The 17,409-nt window shown below is 35.5% G+C and overlaps 1 protein-coding gene across 2 annotated transcripts; it reads left to right on the top strand.

Moving 5' to 3' along the window:
• Positions 1-1,342: 1,342 nt before the first annotated feature.
• LOC129885929 (uncharacterized) lies at positions 1,343-16,841 on the top strand. 2 transcript variants are annotated; one of them, XM_055960416.1, is made up of 10 exons: positions 1,343-1,425; positions 1,565-1,702; positions 5,652-5,731; positions 7,232-7,361; positions 8,217-8,339; positions 8,440-8,493; positions 15,851-15,897; positions 16,019-16,120; positions 16,345-16,402; positions 16,483-16,841. In XM_055960416.1, exons 3-10 carry the CDS (start codon positions 5,663-5,665, stop codon positions 16,497-16,499), a joined length of 600 nt encoding a protein of 199 aa, XP_055816391.1. In that variant the 5' UTR covers positions 1,343-1,425; positions 1,565-1,702; positions 5,652-5,662; the 3' UTR covers positions 16,500-16,841. The 2 variants fall into 2 exon arrangements, with proteins under 2 accessions (XP_055816391.1, XP_055816392.1); XM_055960417.1 differs by lacking the exons at positions 1,343-1,425; positions 1,565-1,702 and adding an exon at positions 6,061-6,231 and having other exon boundaries at positions 5,650-5,731.
• Positions 16,842-17,409: the final 568 nt, after the last annotated feature.

Below are 17,409 nucleotides of genomic sequence, written 5' to 3'. Positions count from 1 at the left end.
GGAATTATGAATCTAACGTAAGAAGTGATTTCAAAATAGAGAAACTGAAAACTTTTTTCATTAGCTATAGGTTTCATTCGTCTCTAATTCCCTTCTAATTCAACTTTAATGTGTGTAATACACAATTTCATTCAAGTTTAATTCATTTTTGTGGTGTACAGATAACTGGAAACTTTTTTCAATTAACTACAGATTTCATTCATCTCTTATTCTCTTCTAATTCAACTTTAATGTATGTGTAATACATTTTAATTCAAAGTTTAATTCATTTATATTTATTTATTTTAAAAAAATAAACAAATTGCAACACAAAAGATATAACAATTCATGAAAAAACTCCAACAATCACTGATATAATAAACTTGAGCAAATAAATTTAGACTATAATAAAAGTATCAAATACACAAATTTTTCTTCAACATCTAGCACACAAGTTCAAAACAACAACAAACTAAGAAAATACACATAAACAGATTGAAAATGCTATCAGTTAAATAATGTGTTGGTAGAATAACATACCGGATATAAACTCTCTAGTAGAATCGTATTTTTGCACAATCGATTTCGAATTTTTGGATTCTTCTCCTGAGCAACTGTAGGTTTCACTTTCTTTGACTGAAATTGAGGAGGTAAATCCTCAAAATCATCATCACTGTCAACAAATTTCTTAGATGCCGATGCAACATCAACTCATTTTCTTTTCAATTTAGAACTCAATTCATTGGTTTTTTTCTTACTTCTACCGCCCTTTTTCTTCACATGCAATGCTTGAAAATTTTGATTAACCTCACCACCAGCTTCTTCTGGAGATTGATTTGCAGAAATTTCCAAACCAAAATTTGAACCGACATTCACTCCACCACTATCGGTTGAATCAACAATTCGAATTCTTGGGTTTCTTCTATGAGATTTCTGACCTTTCATTACAATTGTGCACCTAAAATTTATAAATTCTGTCTGAAATAAACAAGAAGATGAAGGAATAATGGAAGAATGAAGAAGAGACGAAGGAAGAAGAGAGAGAAGCACAAACCTTAGAGAAAGAAAATCCTTTCATCTTCCTTAAATAAAAAGGGAATATAATGTTTCTTTAATTAAAGTATTGCTATTAATTGTTAAAAATAGTAATAAAATAAAAATATATTTAAAAATAATAAATATTTTTAAAACACAGTCAATTAAGTAATTTTACCTTTATTTTTCCTACACTTGTTCGTAGATATTGAGCCCATTTGAATAGGCTTGACCAACCTATAAGCTTTTTTAATTTACTGTGGTGTTTGACTAACTTTAAATTTAAAGCCATTTTCTTTTGACGAGTGAAATTAATTTTATTTCTTGTATTCCCACCCTCTGTATCCAACGTCCACCAAGAACAGAGACGCCAAATAGCTATGGCAGTTCCGACAGCGGAGAAAGTGTAAGGTGAGATCAGTATCATAGCTCTGGACCACGAGCTTGATGCTCCCACAACCACCATTATTGAAGCTGCTGACATTGTGAAATCTGATTTTGCTTTGGTTTCTAACAATTTTCTCCTCTGTCGATCTTGAGATTTCTTCAGTTTGGGTGAGAGAGAGAGAAGGGGATTGAAGAGAAGACGGAGACCAACGTCTGGAATTCTCCCACCAACAAGATCCCTCTGCTTCTTCCTCTGTCACTCCACAATCTCCATTGTAGATCTCAGAAATCCCCTTTTGAGGTAAGTTAAATCTCAGCATATCTTCATATTTGAGCTTCTTGTTCCCCTTTTTTTTTGTTGAATGGTATGAAAAGAGTCATTTTTAGACAATTTTGGTTAGAACCATAATTTTTCTTTAAAGGATTGTTCATTTGGTTGTTTAATTACTGCTTCTGTTAGTGGTACTTCATAGTTTCATATTTGATCTTGTCGTTCCATTTGTTTTGGTTAAATGGTATGAAAAGAATCAATTTTAAACATTTTTGGTTTCATTTGGTTGTTTAATTGCTGCTTCTGTTAGTGGTCTTCATAGTTTCATATTTGAGCTTGTTCCATTTTTCTGTAAATTTTATGTAAAGAATCAATTTTAGACACTTTTGATTTGACCCCAGAATTTTTCTTCCAAGGATTTATTCATTTGTTTGTTTAACTTCTGCTTCTTTAGTGGTACTTCATAGTGGTATTTCATAGTTTCGAAGGTCGATATACAACATGCTCTCTCAACTAATATTCCAGTTTTAAGCTTTTCAATATATGTGCAAAATCAAATTTAAGGCATATAGTTTGAAACAGAGGGTTAAAGAACCATTTTTCCATAAATATGTGCAGATATCAATTAGAAAAATGTATTTTTTACATGTTATCACCTAAACAGTGATTATGATTAATGAGATTTCTTCTAAAAATGTGATCTTTACCTGCAACATTAAAAATAAATTCAAAATCCTTTATTCCTCATCTAATCAATCAACTACCCAACAAACAAAATATTTAAGCACATCATTCATAAGTTTTTTTAGGATAAAGATTGTTCCTGCTGCTCCTGCTCCTGCTGTGGCAGCTGCTGCTTCCACTTCTTCTTTTGATGTTGCAGAGTTCATGAACGTTTATTTCTCCTTTCTTCAGATTGTTTACATTCAATTATGCCGGAAACTAGTAAAGCACGAAGTAATGCTAAGTGGGATGATGATGCCAACATTAAATTTATAGATTTGTGTGAAAATGAGATTAGACAAGGACATAGACCACACACTCATTTAAATAGAGATGGATGGAATTGGTGTCTATTGGATGGGGTTTCGTGATATGATTGCTAGTGACATTTCTAATGCTTGATGCTTGTATTATATGAATATTTTCCACTTCTTGTATTTATAGTGGAGTGGTTTCAGTTGGAAACAAAAGATACTAAAGCAACCACATTACTCCAACAAACTTCATTAGAAAGCGTAAATGAGACATGTATTTATAAAAGATATAGTGGAGTGGTTTCGGTTGGAAACAAAAGATACCAAAGCAACCACATTACTCCAACAAACTTCATTAGAAAGCGTAAACGGGACATGTATTTATAAAAAAATTAACTTAAATAAACATTTTATAGTGGAAGTGATTTTATATTATAAATTACTTTTGATTAAAATCAACCTATTTCTGGTTGGGTTTGTCTGTTCTTCCCCGTGTGAAGCTCAAGGTCTCGCTCTGGGTTTGCCCCTGCAAATCCCTATCCCCCTGAACTGCAGATTCTACCCCTCCTTAAACCCATGTTGCACACATGACTTAATCACTCGTTGATTCCCTAACGAACAACATAAGACACTAGAATTAGACTGGAAAGTCTACAACATACTAAATCAAACACTTTGAATGTGTGGCTGAGCAACCTCAGTTAACTGTAGACTATATTAGTAACAATATGGCTGAGCCTTTGACAAACTGAGTTTGGAGTCAAACAGTGTTGCCTATTTCTGGTTGGGTTTGTCTGTTTGATTTTGTTGACGGGAAATTTTTGGGTAACTCTATATATAAGGGTAACTTTGTTCGATTTTCTATAAAATACCGATGAGGCGGCCTTAAATTGTAGTTGGTATAACTTAGGGGTGGCAAAATCAAATCCACCCCGCCCAATCCAACCCCACCCCGTCCCGTTTAAGTTTGGGTTGGTTATTGACCCGCCCATTCATTAGCTCAATCCATTAAAAAATGGGTTGATATATAAATCTGAATTGGCTCATGAGAAATCTTGTTAAAATGTTTTTAAAAAACTTTTTTTTTTCAATTTGATATGTTATATATAGCCATAATAAAGAAAAAAATAATTTTATTAGGCACTAATATAGTTTAAAAGAACAAATAAAACAATTAAGCTTGATCTTGACCCATTATATAACCCATTACCTTACCCATTTTGACCCAAAACTAAGTTGGGTTGGGTTGGATCTTGACCCAATTGTTGTCTTAACTCATTATGACCCGCCCAAACTTGACCCAACACGCCCAATTGCCACCCCTAGTATAACTTAGGTACCTGTGACTTATAGAGCACTCTTTAGTTGTAGAATCTCAATTATGGTTATGTTGCCGGCCCCTCCTGTGAGAGCGTGATAGGGTCTGTTTTTCGATACGTGTGATGTTTAGGGTCAACTAGATGAATTTAACTTTGTTTATTCTGTTAACCAGATGGATTTAACTCGATCATTCAATAGTTTGAATAGACCAGAGGTTAGGTGCATTAAATGTGGCCTCTAACAAGCAACTATCTCTCTCATCTAAGTGGAAGAGACAGAGATAACAGACAAGGCCCAGGAAAAGGCCGATGTGCCACCTTGAGGTGCATTCATACCACTATGAGATGTGTAATAGAGTCCGTTCCTGAAATGAGTATTCATCTACCACCATAGCCCTATGAGAGTGCTATTATTGAGGTACTTACCACTATGTAGAGGAAAATTGAAAGCTTGACAGGTATAATGGATGGATAGACAGGAGAAAAATGAGAAATCTAATAAGGCCTTAGAGGTATCCTTCACCTATATTGACTAAGATTTGACAGGTGTATAGAGATGTATTCTTACCTGAGTTTCTTAATTGGAACTACAAAGATTAGTAGTTCTGATAGTACTAAGGATCCTTAGAGGTTCTTAGATGAGATGCTTGAGGCATTTTGAGCTCATGGATACACCAGTGACAGGTCCGTAGAGCTGACGACATACACTTTGGAGGACATGGTCAACATATGGTTAGATGCTGAACTGTTAGGAAGATAAACAAGGGCAACAACACTGATTTGACAATAAACTCACTAAATTATTTATGGATCACTTCTTTAATGATCATCGGAAGCGTGAACAGGCTAGATAGTTGAAGAAATTAATTCAGATAATGGATGCGCATATGACTTCTCCAGTTGGCTAGATATGCCTAGCTTTTCAAAGGGTTGGTTAAAACCTTTAAGCAAGTCAGTAACCCAACATGCGAAAGACTTTGACCTATTATGTGGCAGTTAAACATGTTGAAAGGATTAAAAATATAGATGTGCGAAAAATCTTTCAATAGGGATGTTAATTTGACGCACTGGTTTTCTGATCTACCTCAACTTTCGATATAAGGATGTACTTGAAAAATTGGTAATTTCAATTAGTGGTGTATTGGAACTAATTTGCATAAGAAATTCATTCAACCCATATCTTTGGTAAAATTGCTACAGAATTTTACCATTGTGGCTGCCTTATTTGACTCTATCACCTAAAAGTTAATGCTGCAAATGTTAATCCTAAGGTTAGAAATGATTTTCATGCTTTGCAAATATGTTAGTCTGTGGATACATAAGTTATTTTAAATACTTTACATCACCTTCAAAATTTGCTTGGCTTTTGGTATACATGCTCTATGGCATGAGGCAAAGCTCTAGCGGATGAGAAATACATTTAATACTTAGTCAACAACTAATAATTATGTAATTGAAAAAAAAAACTGAAACCAAAAAGAAGTGCTTTATGATGGTCTATTTTGGTTTATATATGTTTTGTTTTTTCCCTTTTAAAGAATTTTTTTTGACTCAAACTGAACCATGTATACCCCTACAAGTATTTATGCTACTGGTTAAGCAACTAAAGATTTGTGGCGTAATTACTGATTCTTTTTTTTCTGGGTAATACTGTATTAATCTATTTTATGGGCCATGATACAGGGTTTGATTTAATGGCCTACAGAGGGCGTGGTCGGGGGCGCTCACGGCAGGCTAAGCAAGTCTCATTTGAACTTTTCCCTGTAAGTGAAATCCTTTGGCTCGTTAATGTTATATTCTTCATACGAATTATGATACAATATATGTTTCTGGATGGGTAACATCGCTTAATGAGCTTGGTCACAAGTTTGAATGTGGGATGAGGTTTGTGATAGGTGCAATGTTAGATAAAACATAATGAATCATCTGTATATCACATAAATAAAGCCACATGGATAATATAGTGGACACGATTAATTTGAAATTGACGTTATAGTTGATTAATAAATTGATTTTGGGAAATGGGTGAATTTTTTCAACTTTTGAAGTTGTAAAAATGCATGCTAACATAAGAGATCAAATTTTTGTGAAGGGATAGGAGAAGTGGCTTTCAAAAGGATGGTTTTCTCGTACTGAAGTTAATCCTAGGAAGTTCAACACCTGCAATAATGCTGTACCCAAAAATGCACTTGGCTGATATGAGAGTTTTTATGATGATAAATAGAAAGATGTCTGAAACATGGTGCCTGTTTTGATGTTTGAGGTACATAATTTGATTATATATATCTGGACACCTGGAATAAATTCAGGGAGAAGTTCAGGATTTGCATCATATATTATTTCAGCCAACAAAATCAGAATATTAAAGTCTTATGTGGTATATCAGGAGATGTTAAAATTGAACTTTATAGAAGAATTCTTTAGCGTCACCCTGATGCTCTTTAATGAAATCCTTTACTTCATAACCTCCACCCACCCACCCACCCACGCACCACCACCACCAAAAAAAAAAAACTTAATAGAAGAATTTGTATGAGATTTCATCCATACATCTGGAGTATAATGCTCCAAGAACATCCGAAGGATGAATATATAATTTATTGCAGTACTGCCTGGCCAGCATTTTATGGTGCAACCCTAGGAATAAATATGGACAATTTTCTTTCTTGCTATGCAAGCCTATCATTATCAATAGGTGTAATATGGAAGCTTTATTATAATACTGGAAAAATAGCCTTGTACATTATTTGGATGTTAACATATTGGTATAATGGAGAATTTCTTAAGCCCAAGGATTTCCTTTTTCCTTGGAAGTTACTTTTTATTTTACTTGTAAATTTGGTCCCTTGATTAACTATTTCTGACAGATTTTGCTTAGTAATTGAACTATTGTACATGTGCCTTTGACATGAGAAGTTCATGTAGAATTTTGTGTTTTTGGTGTTACATATATATATATATTCTATATTCAAGTGAAAACATTTGATGTAAACCCTGATTAATGTGTCTTATCACTTATGTGTTACTGGATGTTGAGATCATGTCCACTGTTAGTTTAGTTGATTTAACCTGGCTCATAGTTGTTGGTAGATGTAATCCGAGCTGAAGCCTGTCAGCTGAAATCAACTATTGAGCTTGATATAGATAGATCTCTTACTACTTAAAGTTTATTAAGATGAAAGATTGAAAATGGTCTTAACTTTAGCTTAATGTGGTCAGCTGGTTTGCAGATAACACAATTTGAACCTTTCTACCATCTGCAGGAAGTTGAGAACTTGGGTAATGCAGCTAGTGTCACTGAAAGGATAACTTTGGCAATTTGGCAGGCAAATTTACAGAAGTATTGGAACTCCTCTCCTTATTATTTGGCAGAGGAAAGTGATGTTTTGAAGAGTAAGGATTCAAATTTTGAAAGTTTTAGTCCTTTTTGTGAGGAAATGTCATACCACTTGTTTAGGAATAAATAAAGCCACTAATTAAGCTATCTGTACATGATTGTCATTATTGTTTTGTCACAACCCAAACCTGCAGGGCCATGACTAGCCTGGTGTCTGTAGAGTGAACTCTTAAGCACTTAGCCCTGTATTTCTACCTTATCTGATACTCGTATTTTATGCGTGCTGCAATACAAGCAGATTGTCGTTTCAAGGAGTCATCATGGACTCTTCTTTCAGAGTTTTTTTTTTTTTTTGAAAATGCTTCTTGCATTTTTCCTCCTGAGTGTTTATGAAGGTCTACAATGCAAATTAGGGAAGCTACAGAATTCTGAAAGAAAAAAACATGTGGTTCAGGTGATTCATTTCAAGGACAGTTTGGAAAACATTTTCTGTTAGAATGGTAAAGTTGCTGCCATGTGACCAGGAGGTCACGGGTTCAAGCCTTGGAAACAGCCTCTGGCAGAAATGCAAGGTAAGGCTGCGTACAATAGACCCTTGTGGTCAGGCCCTTCCCCGGACCCTGCGCATAGCGGGAGCTTTAGTGCACCGGGCTGCCCTTTTTCTTTCTGCCTTATCTGATAATTATTGTCATGATTATGGATTATTTGATGCTCCGGCTTATGTCCATACTGCATAGTATGAAATTTCCGATCTTCTATAGCTAGCATACCCCTCTGCATGATTTGACATTTAATGTCTTGTTATTCTATGTCTGACATTCGGATTACTTCATTTTTTACATGTTACTTTATATGAACCTTTGCTAGTTTCAGATTTCTGATCTTCTGTACATCACAAATTTTGTTTCTAGAAACGAAAGGAATGGATATAGAAAGGTTTTCGGATAGAAGCTCAGAGAGGGCCAAGTCAAAGCCACCATTGACGCACTTCATTAGGATGGATTCTGCCCATGTTCCTGCAGAATTAGCTAAAGGTTTTGTATTCCTTAATTCTTAAATTCTTTGATATGTTGCTTATTTAGATCTCTTGTTTGTTTGCTTACTTAGATGCTTTTATGATTATAAATATTATAGGTGGAAGGGAGGAGAGACATGCTGCAAAAAGAGTGCGTTGGAGCCCAGAGTTAGGTAAAGTACCATGATTGTCTTTCTTTCTTGCTGTTTAGTCTTTGTTGTCTGCAAAATTTCTCGCTTGATAAATTGGCTAATATTATGTCTCTCACTCGTGGATTATGATTTGTCTTTGGAGATGAATCCTTTCAAAGCTTCATGAATGGTTGTTTGATGTTATAGGCCGAGGACAGTTATTGAAGAAATTTATCTTTGTAACATGAAGCACTAATGCACCCCCTGGTCAAAATTTGACCTCAAGCTTATGATGTGGCCTCGTAATGTTGCTATGGAACCTTTGGAGGATATCTTTATGTTTTATCTTATTTATCCAATAGTAGATCTAAAACCTGTTTGATTTTCCTTTCTATTTCATACAACAACTACGCCTCAATACCAATGGTTAGGATAGTTTCCTTTATCTTTTTTGAAACTGGCAACTTTGTATATTTGCCCAATCTTTAGGATAGTTGCCTTACTCAATCTTTTTTGAAACTGGTAACTTTGTATATTTATGTTAGAATCAGAATCTTACAAGAGTTGTAGTACCCCTCATATTTACAAAGTACTACCTACATCTATGATCCTATGTCTACAATGTGTCTAAAACATCAACAATAGAGATGGATCATTAGAAAGTAATTGGTTACACCAAAAACACAGTAGCAATATGCAATTAAGCCTAGAACTCGTTTGGATTAGCTTATAAGCTGTTTTCAGCTTTTTTGAGTGTTTGGCTAACCAACTTAAAGTCATTTTGTGCTTAAAATAAGCCCCCCCCAAAAAATTAGATTTGTTTGACTTAGTTTATCTAAAACAACTTAAAAAAGGGCAGCCCGGTGCACTTAAGCTCCCGCTATGCGCAGGGTCCGGGGAAGGGCCCGACCCTAACTAAAACAGCTTATAAGCCAAAAAAATAAGTTGGGTTACCCTAGCTTTTTTTTAGCTTATAATAAGCAGTTTTCAGCTTATAAGCAGCTTAAAAAAGCTTATCCAAACAGGCTCTTAATCTTTTGTATACTGTTCTCTATGCTCTCAAAACACCGAGAATTCCTTTCCTTCCATTCCACCAAATGCTTGCTGGGACTATTTGTCACGACCCAAAAATTATTATAACGATTTAAATGAAAAGAAAGAAAATGAAGAAATTATCCCAAAACCTGGTGTCATAAGTATAAAGAGCATCTAATACAAGGTTCGAATCGAAAGATACATCATAAGTCTGTGAATGATACAAAAGACTGAAAAATAAGGATAGACTAGTGACGATCCGAATTCTGGGACCTCACCACTAATCTGAGAATACACAATCCGCTAGAGTATCAACTGCCACGTGAGGTACCCCAACTAGTTTTTGCATCAAAAAGGGATACAAAAGTAGGGGTGAGTACAATTCACATGTACTCAGTAGGTTTTAGCTGACTGAGTATAAAGAATTAATCAAACCTATGAAATAAACTAAGGAACGTTTTCACCTGCATACAGAAAAGTCCCACTTCGGCATTGGTACCGTCAGTTTATATATATAGTGGCACGAGTAAAGTAAACCCATAATAACAGCTCATAATCACAATTAATCAAAAAATCAAGCAGCACAAATATCAATGCAATGCAATATGATGATGCAATGATATGGTGGTACGGTGGAATCAAGACTGTCGCACAGCCTGTCGTATACACCTGCCGAGCTGTGCTACCAAGCAGGACCCATGGGGGTCTCGCAGACCATATACCTCAATCATAATATCTCATCATCCTTGCCCCCTCCTCGTGGTCAAGGGATCACAATGCATCCACTACCCTGCCGGAAAACTGTCTCGGTCAGGGACTCAAGATACAAAGGTTTAAAGGTGTTTCATTTTCTTTCTCAAAAAGAATTTCCATATTTCTCAACTTCCCATGTTTCGTGATATGATGAATGAGGATGAATGCATCAAAATAAATACGGTATGAAAGTAATATTCAGCTCATATTTGATACAAGGTTCAAAGTTCTCAAAACTTAACCTACACATGATATTCACCCTCAATAAATAATAATGAGAAGAAAATACTTCAATTTAAATATTCACCCCTTTCTCAACAATATTTCAATACTCAAGCATGCTCAACATCCCCAACTCAACCCCTCAGGCGGGCATCACAAGTCAAATAATATATTCAAGTCTCTCTCTTAGGCAAATCACGAATCACATGCTCTCAAAGCAAATAAGATAACCAATAAGGCCCCTACCCGTCTATGTAATACAAATAAACCCCACACTGCAACATATTAATAAATAAGCCCCCACACGGGCATCATAATATGTAGGGGTGTACATGGACCGGGTTGGTTCGGATTTTTTACAAACCAAACCAAACCATTTGTGTCGGGTTATTAAATCTATAAACCAAACCAAACCAATAAAAGTAGGGTTTTTTGATATCAATTTTTTTCGGGTTTTTCGGTTTTTCCGGGTTTTTTTGGGTTTCTCGGATTTTCATAGTATCTAGTAAAAAGCACAGAGCAGTACTTCTTAAAAAGAGTTCTAGTACAAAATATCAACATATAAGATGGATGCAGAACATTGTTTGAAGTTTTAACTTTATAATATAACTTTATAAGATGAACTTTTTTTGTATATTATTTAAATGAGCTTCTCAAATCTAAATCTAAATGTAAGAAAGAAAACAAAAATTATGAAAAAGTTTTAAAAAATATTTATAAATTACATTTTAATAAATATTTTTATGTATAACATAATTTAAAAGTAGTATATCTATAATCGGGTTGGTTTGAGTTCGGTTTGACTTTTTTTAGTTAAAACCAAACCAACCCTATAATGGTCGGGTTTTTTTTTCAAACACCAAACCAAGTCAAACCGAACCACTAGTCGGGTTTTTTTTCCGGTTTGGTTCGGTTTGTCGGTTTGGTGCGGTTTATCGATTTGCCCTGTACAGCCCTAATAATATGTATAACATTCTCAATTCATACTACAACCCCATCCCAAAGTCTATAACATATGAATGACTAATTGCCCCATTTCAGTCTCAAAGAAGAATAACCAAACCTACCTCAATTGCCGAAATCGCACTCGAACACCTCCACCGAACAAGCAACTCTCGAATTCAATGCTTGGACTGACAACCCACTATCAACAATAAAACATGCACATCACAAGGAGTCCAATGACACCCATATTGATAGGTTTCGGAATCGGGGGTAAAAATGTCCAAGAAAAATAATTATTTTTGAAAAGGGTCAAATCTGGAATTTTATTTGAAAATTATGTTCTACACATCGAGTAGGGTTCGTGGCTGAAAATCCCATTAAAATCGAGCAAGAATCGAGTTCCAAATCATGAAAATACAATTTTCTAAAAATCACCACAATTTCATTACGAAAATGGCAAAAAACAGCAACTTTGAACAACGATTTACCAGAAATGAAGCCTCTACAGCTAAAACTGATCACACCACAACGATCCTTATGAAAAACTCAGCAATTTAGCCTCAAGAATCACTGAAAACGGACCCAAAATGCTCAAGATATCAAATCTCAAAGTTCATCAAAAATCTAATCCGAAAATAGGAAGGGCAGCTGCTATAACGCGAATCTTACCTAAAAAAAATCTTCCCCATCACTTTATGATTACATCACTGTATTCCTATGGAAAAACTACACAATTTAGAGCTTTGAATCACTGAATTCGGATCTAAGATGACCAAGAAATCATCTTCCAAAGTTTACAAAAATCTGAATCCAAAAATGGTCGAGGCAGCATCTAAAACATTAAATCTTACCTAAAACGAAGCTTCTAATCAAGATTCCGAGCTCACCAATGGATTCCTCGTGAAAATCTCTTGAAGATAGACTCTTGAATCACTAGATTTGGAGTTGAAATGCTCAAGAAATGAGGGTTCAAAGTTGAGAGAAAAGTCTGAAAATCTGGTTTTTGCACCAGATTTTTCTGGTTTTGCAAATATTTAAAGTCTCCAACGGACCCTCGAATTCGTTCGGAACTCGATAAAAATAAATCAGATATGCTACCCCACTAAATTCGATATTCCGGACTCAACGGCGCATTCAGAATTTTTATCCGAGTGCGTTTTCCAAAAATGTTGATCAAAGTAAACCATAGGCTAACTTTCAAAGTCAAAAGCGCCAAATGACCCCAAACTCGTATCCATTGTCTCGATAGTTATGCCGACAATGCTACTAGCCTAATGTGTCCATTCCGGAGCTGATGGAACTATCAAAATATGAATTCGAGGTCTCCTTGATCCGAAACTCAAAAAGTCGCAACTAAACCAACTTAGGCCTTTAAAATATCAAAATGGGCTCGGGACCTCTAAAAATTCAGCCAACACTTCTTCTAGACCAAAAACCATCCCCCGAATCCAACGGAGTCGTCGGAATTCTATTTCGAGTATCGAAACTCCAAAAGTTGACCAAAGTCAAATCTTGGCCTAAAATTCCTTAAATTCCCAACTCAAGACTTAAAATCTTTGTTATAACTCCAAAACTAATTTCATAAACTCTCCTAGACCAATTTCCACATTTTAGAGCTGCTGGAATTGACGGAAATCCATTCCGAGACCCGTTGCTCCGGTTGGCACCGAAAATCACTTTTTCACCTCTTAACTCTATAAAACTCAAGAATTTGCATAATTTACAAACTATTAAGATTTTTACACTTTCAACTACACAAACCGATCAAATAATACTCGAGGGCACTAATGATAGGGTAAAATGATAATTTCACATAAATTTTTTAAAAATGACTCTCAAAAATGACTCTCAAGGTCATTACACTATCCTCCACCTGCCTCTATTCTTGGCCAACAACCCAGCCTGTTCCCAGCTTGTTAAGGCCTCTGTAATCTTCCCAGGCATGCTCCATGCTATTCCTCTGAGGTTCAAAAACAATCTCCATAGTTGTCCTGTGATTCTACAATGTAAGATGATTCACAGTCTTTGCCTACTCCCCACACAAGAAGCAACTGGTGCTTAGAATTATCCCCCTTTTCATTAGGTTCTCTTGGGTAAGCACAACCTCCTTTGCTAGAAGCCACACAAAGCATGCCAGTTTATATTGTATTTTGGTTTTCCAAATGTTCTTCCAGGGCCAACTGTTTGGCTGCTGGTTGTAGTTGTTCATTTTCCTGTAAGCTTTGCTTGCTTTGTATGTGCCTTTCTCATCTCCACGCTACCATAGTTCATCTTCATCTGCTCCCAATCACTGAATTGCTCAATCCTCTTGATGAAATCTGCCATTCTTGGTATTTCCCAATCATTGAGTTGCCTTCTAAAGTTGAATCTCCATCCCTCTGTTGTCCATATATCTGCTATGGTACTCTGTTGGTGTAATACTAAGGAGTAGATATCTGGGAATAGCCTTTCTAAGCTGCCTTCTTCATGCCATTTATCTGTCCAGAACTTGGTTTTAGCCCCATTATTCACCTTGATCTTGAAGAAGCACTTGAGGCTCAGTCCAGAGATCTCTGATGGATCTCCATAAGTTAACTCCATAAGAAGTTGTAGTTTCCTTAGTCATCCATCTGTCTTCCTCCTCATACTTAGCTTCTATGACTCTCCCCCACAAAGTCTCTTTGTCATTGGCATACTTCCATAACCATTTCATTCTGAGTGCCTTACTGTGAGTGTCTAGATTCTTGATCCCCAAACGCCCAAACTTCTTGTCAATTATCAGAGATTTTCATTTGACCTAGTGTAGATTTTTGTCTTTATTGCCTTGCCACAAAAACTTGTTCCTTATTTTGTCCAGCCAATTAATGATCCCTGCTGGTATAGGGAACAAGGACATCATATAAGTTGGCAGGAGTCTAACACAGAGTTGATGAGGTTAATCTACCACCTAATGACAAGTGCTGTCTTTTCCACCTTGCCAATTTCTTCTTACATTTCTCTACCACATTATTCCAAATTTCCTTAGACTTTGATTTTTCTCCTAAAGGCATACCCAAGTACACTGTTGGTAGACTACCAATCTCTCCTCCCAGAATTGCATTCAGGGATTCCATGGTTGTGACCTTATTGATATTGATAGGACATAGAAAGCTATTTCTCCAGTTGATGTGCAGTCCAGACATCCCTTCAAATACAAAGCCTTCCATTATCTTTCATATGTGACATTTCATAGATCTTCTGAAGCGTTGACTGTTGAGTTGCAAATGATGTTCTCTGAACATACCATGCATAAAATCTTTACACTTTGGTTTGCTAAAAAGTTATTTACCTTATCAAAAAAAATAATTGTCTTTACACTTTGGTAATAGAAGTACTGATTTATGGCAACACTCTTTGAATAACGTGCATCAGAACCTCTACCAAAGCATCATCAGCACATTGCCTGGCAGACGTCGGCTTGGTACCAAATGTACTTGGAGACACCCAAATAATGATCATTTGCAACTGTCTGCCTAAACATCCTATGATTGCATATGGCATAATTGCTTCAAGTTGAGTGAATCAATCCATTGATCAGTGTTCTTTAAAGACACCAAGCTGGGTTAGGAACCTTGGTCTAGCTTATGTGATATGCACAATGCACCAGCTTGTCTTTGTCAGTTTCTGTAGACACAATGTTGTTGATCAGTTTAGATGCCAAGAAAGAAGCCAAGACGATAAAAAAGAAACAGAAGATAAATCAAAAAGGAGACGAATCCTTACCTTTTCTCAAAAAGAAAAAAAGAGTCGATCCTTTTCCTCTTCAACTTTATTTTGTATCTTTTCTACTTGAAAGATGAAAGATTTCTTTAGAGTGAGATAGCATTGGTTCTATGCATCCCAAGAAGCTCATGATATGGTGAGGTCGCTGGAGCATGAGCACTGAACAAGCTTATCTTATTGCTGTGGCAAGAGATATGGTCCATCTTTTTCCTTTGAACTTTAATTTGTCAATAGGCATATTCTTGGACTCCTTATACTTCTCATTGTACATTGACAAGTGTGTGAAATGATTATATAACTTTAGCTATTTACATGACCCTGCACAAAAGAAAGCTCTTCTCCACTCGTGATCTATTTCATTAAGTGGATATGTGCTTTTGTGGTGGGCTAGGGTTCTCAGTGATCTTGTAAGTCATGTGAGTTTTTTGTATTAAAACTACAGTTACCTATCTAAAAGAAGTTGTCACGTTGAAAAGAAATGCAGATGCTTTTCTCTCTTCTGCCTTCCGTGTGAGTTCTTTGTATTTGGACTACAATTACCTGTCCAAAGGAAGTTGTCACGTTGAAAATGGAGATGCTTTTCTCTCTTTGTATTTGGGCTACAATTACCTATCCAAAAGAAGTTATCATGTTGAAAAGACATGCAGATGCTTTTCTCTCTTCTGTAATTTATCGAGCTCATGAAATTGTTTTTGGGTGACAGACATGAAAAAATTGGATCTTTTGGAAAAGCTTGATCAAAAGTCTAAGGTTAAGCCTCTTATCTATATAAAATAATGTTTCCTTCGAGATGTTTTAGCAAAAAAGTTAACTTGTCTACTGCAATGTTTATCTTTTGATTGTTATGTTTCTTTTCACTGCAAATTCATAGGGCGATGATGAAAAGAAAAAAGATGGTGAAGATGAGGACGAAGAACAAGAGGAGAAGATTGAAGAGGAGGAAGAATTTAGTGATGACGGAGATTACAATCAGGTATGTGGGAAAACCTTCTGCGGCCCTAACCTGACAGTCATATTTAAGGAACTTGAAATCAGAATGCTTTGTGTTCCTCTAGATTGAATTATACTTGCATTGCTTGTCAACTGTTTGTATACCTAGATCAACATCAGTAAGTGACATTCAACGTCAGTAAGTGACATTCTCTATAAAGTATGTACTGAGCTTAAGTATATTGAAACTCTTGAACAATTGTACAGAATCTTTATGATTACGATGATGATGAAGACGACTACAACATGAATGAAGATAATAATGGTATGGTCCAATTTTCAGTTTCTTTTCTTCTTTTATTTGATGCTGCAGTATTTGTTACTTCTTATTGCCCTTGATTACAGATGATGCCATGTATTGAAGTTGCTTGGTGGAGTGGTTTTTGCTTGCCTTTGGAATTTTTTTTGCAGAGATGGAATTCTTTAATTACTGTTATTGGACTTCTAGAAAGCTCATAGGCCTTGTAAATTAGCAAACAGCTATTTAATTTTGGACAATCAAGAAAAAACATTTTCTTCTTGTGTCTTAGAGAGGCTCCCTTTGGACAGATCAACAAGTATGCGATCTATGTATATGTTTAGACTGAAAAAGAACAGACCTTCTGTTTCAAGAAACTACATCCATGGGCATGGTATGCCTGGATGGCCTTTTTTATCATCTTCTTCCCTGTTCATTAATGCAAGAACTCCATTCGTTTTTTTTTTTTTGGTGTGTGGGGGATGTTGGTTCAGGTGTTCCTGCTTTTTAAAGTTGATGGAAATTGGTTTATGCAGTTATACTTTCTCTCTTTTTATTTATTCGACAAGAACATATCTTTCATCTATTTTTTCATTTATGCAGTTAGAGACAGATTTATGCTACTGTCTGATAAAAGTTGCGAGTTTTGCGTGCTCTCTTTTTGTTAAAAAATAAAGTGTTAGTCCCAGAGAAATTAATTAATAAAATAAAAACATAAAGAACCACAATTATAAGTGGAGGGGCTAAGTCAAACAAAACAGAGTGCAAAGTAATTTCAAGACTTTTTCTTTGTTAGAAGGATCCTCCATTTGTAGGTCAGTTTATAAAACTTTATCATATGGGGTGTTTATATCAAGTTAGTAGATGTATGAATATAAATTTATTTCACTTGAAACAGGATTAATTACTAGTATGCTACGATAATTTTGATCCGACAAAAAGATAGATGTAATATGATCCCTGTATGTATTTGGTGGACTAAAATGAAAAAAAAAAAAAGGGAATCAAGATGCTTTGAAGATAAATCGAGATGA

Source organism: Solanum dulcamara, chromosome 4 (genome assembly GCF_947179165.1).
Source record: "Solanum dulcamara chromosome 4, daSolDulc1.2, whole genome shotgun sequence".
NCBI classification, from domain to species: Eukaryota; Viridiplantae; Streptophyta; class Magnoliopsida; order Solanales; family Solanaceae; genus Solanum; species Solanum dulcamara.
Note: the sequence above shows the minus strand (reverse complement) of the source record. Positions and strands in the feature narration are given on the sequence as shown.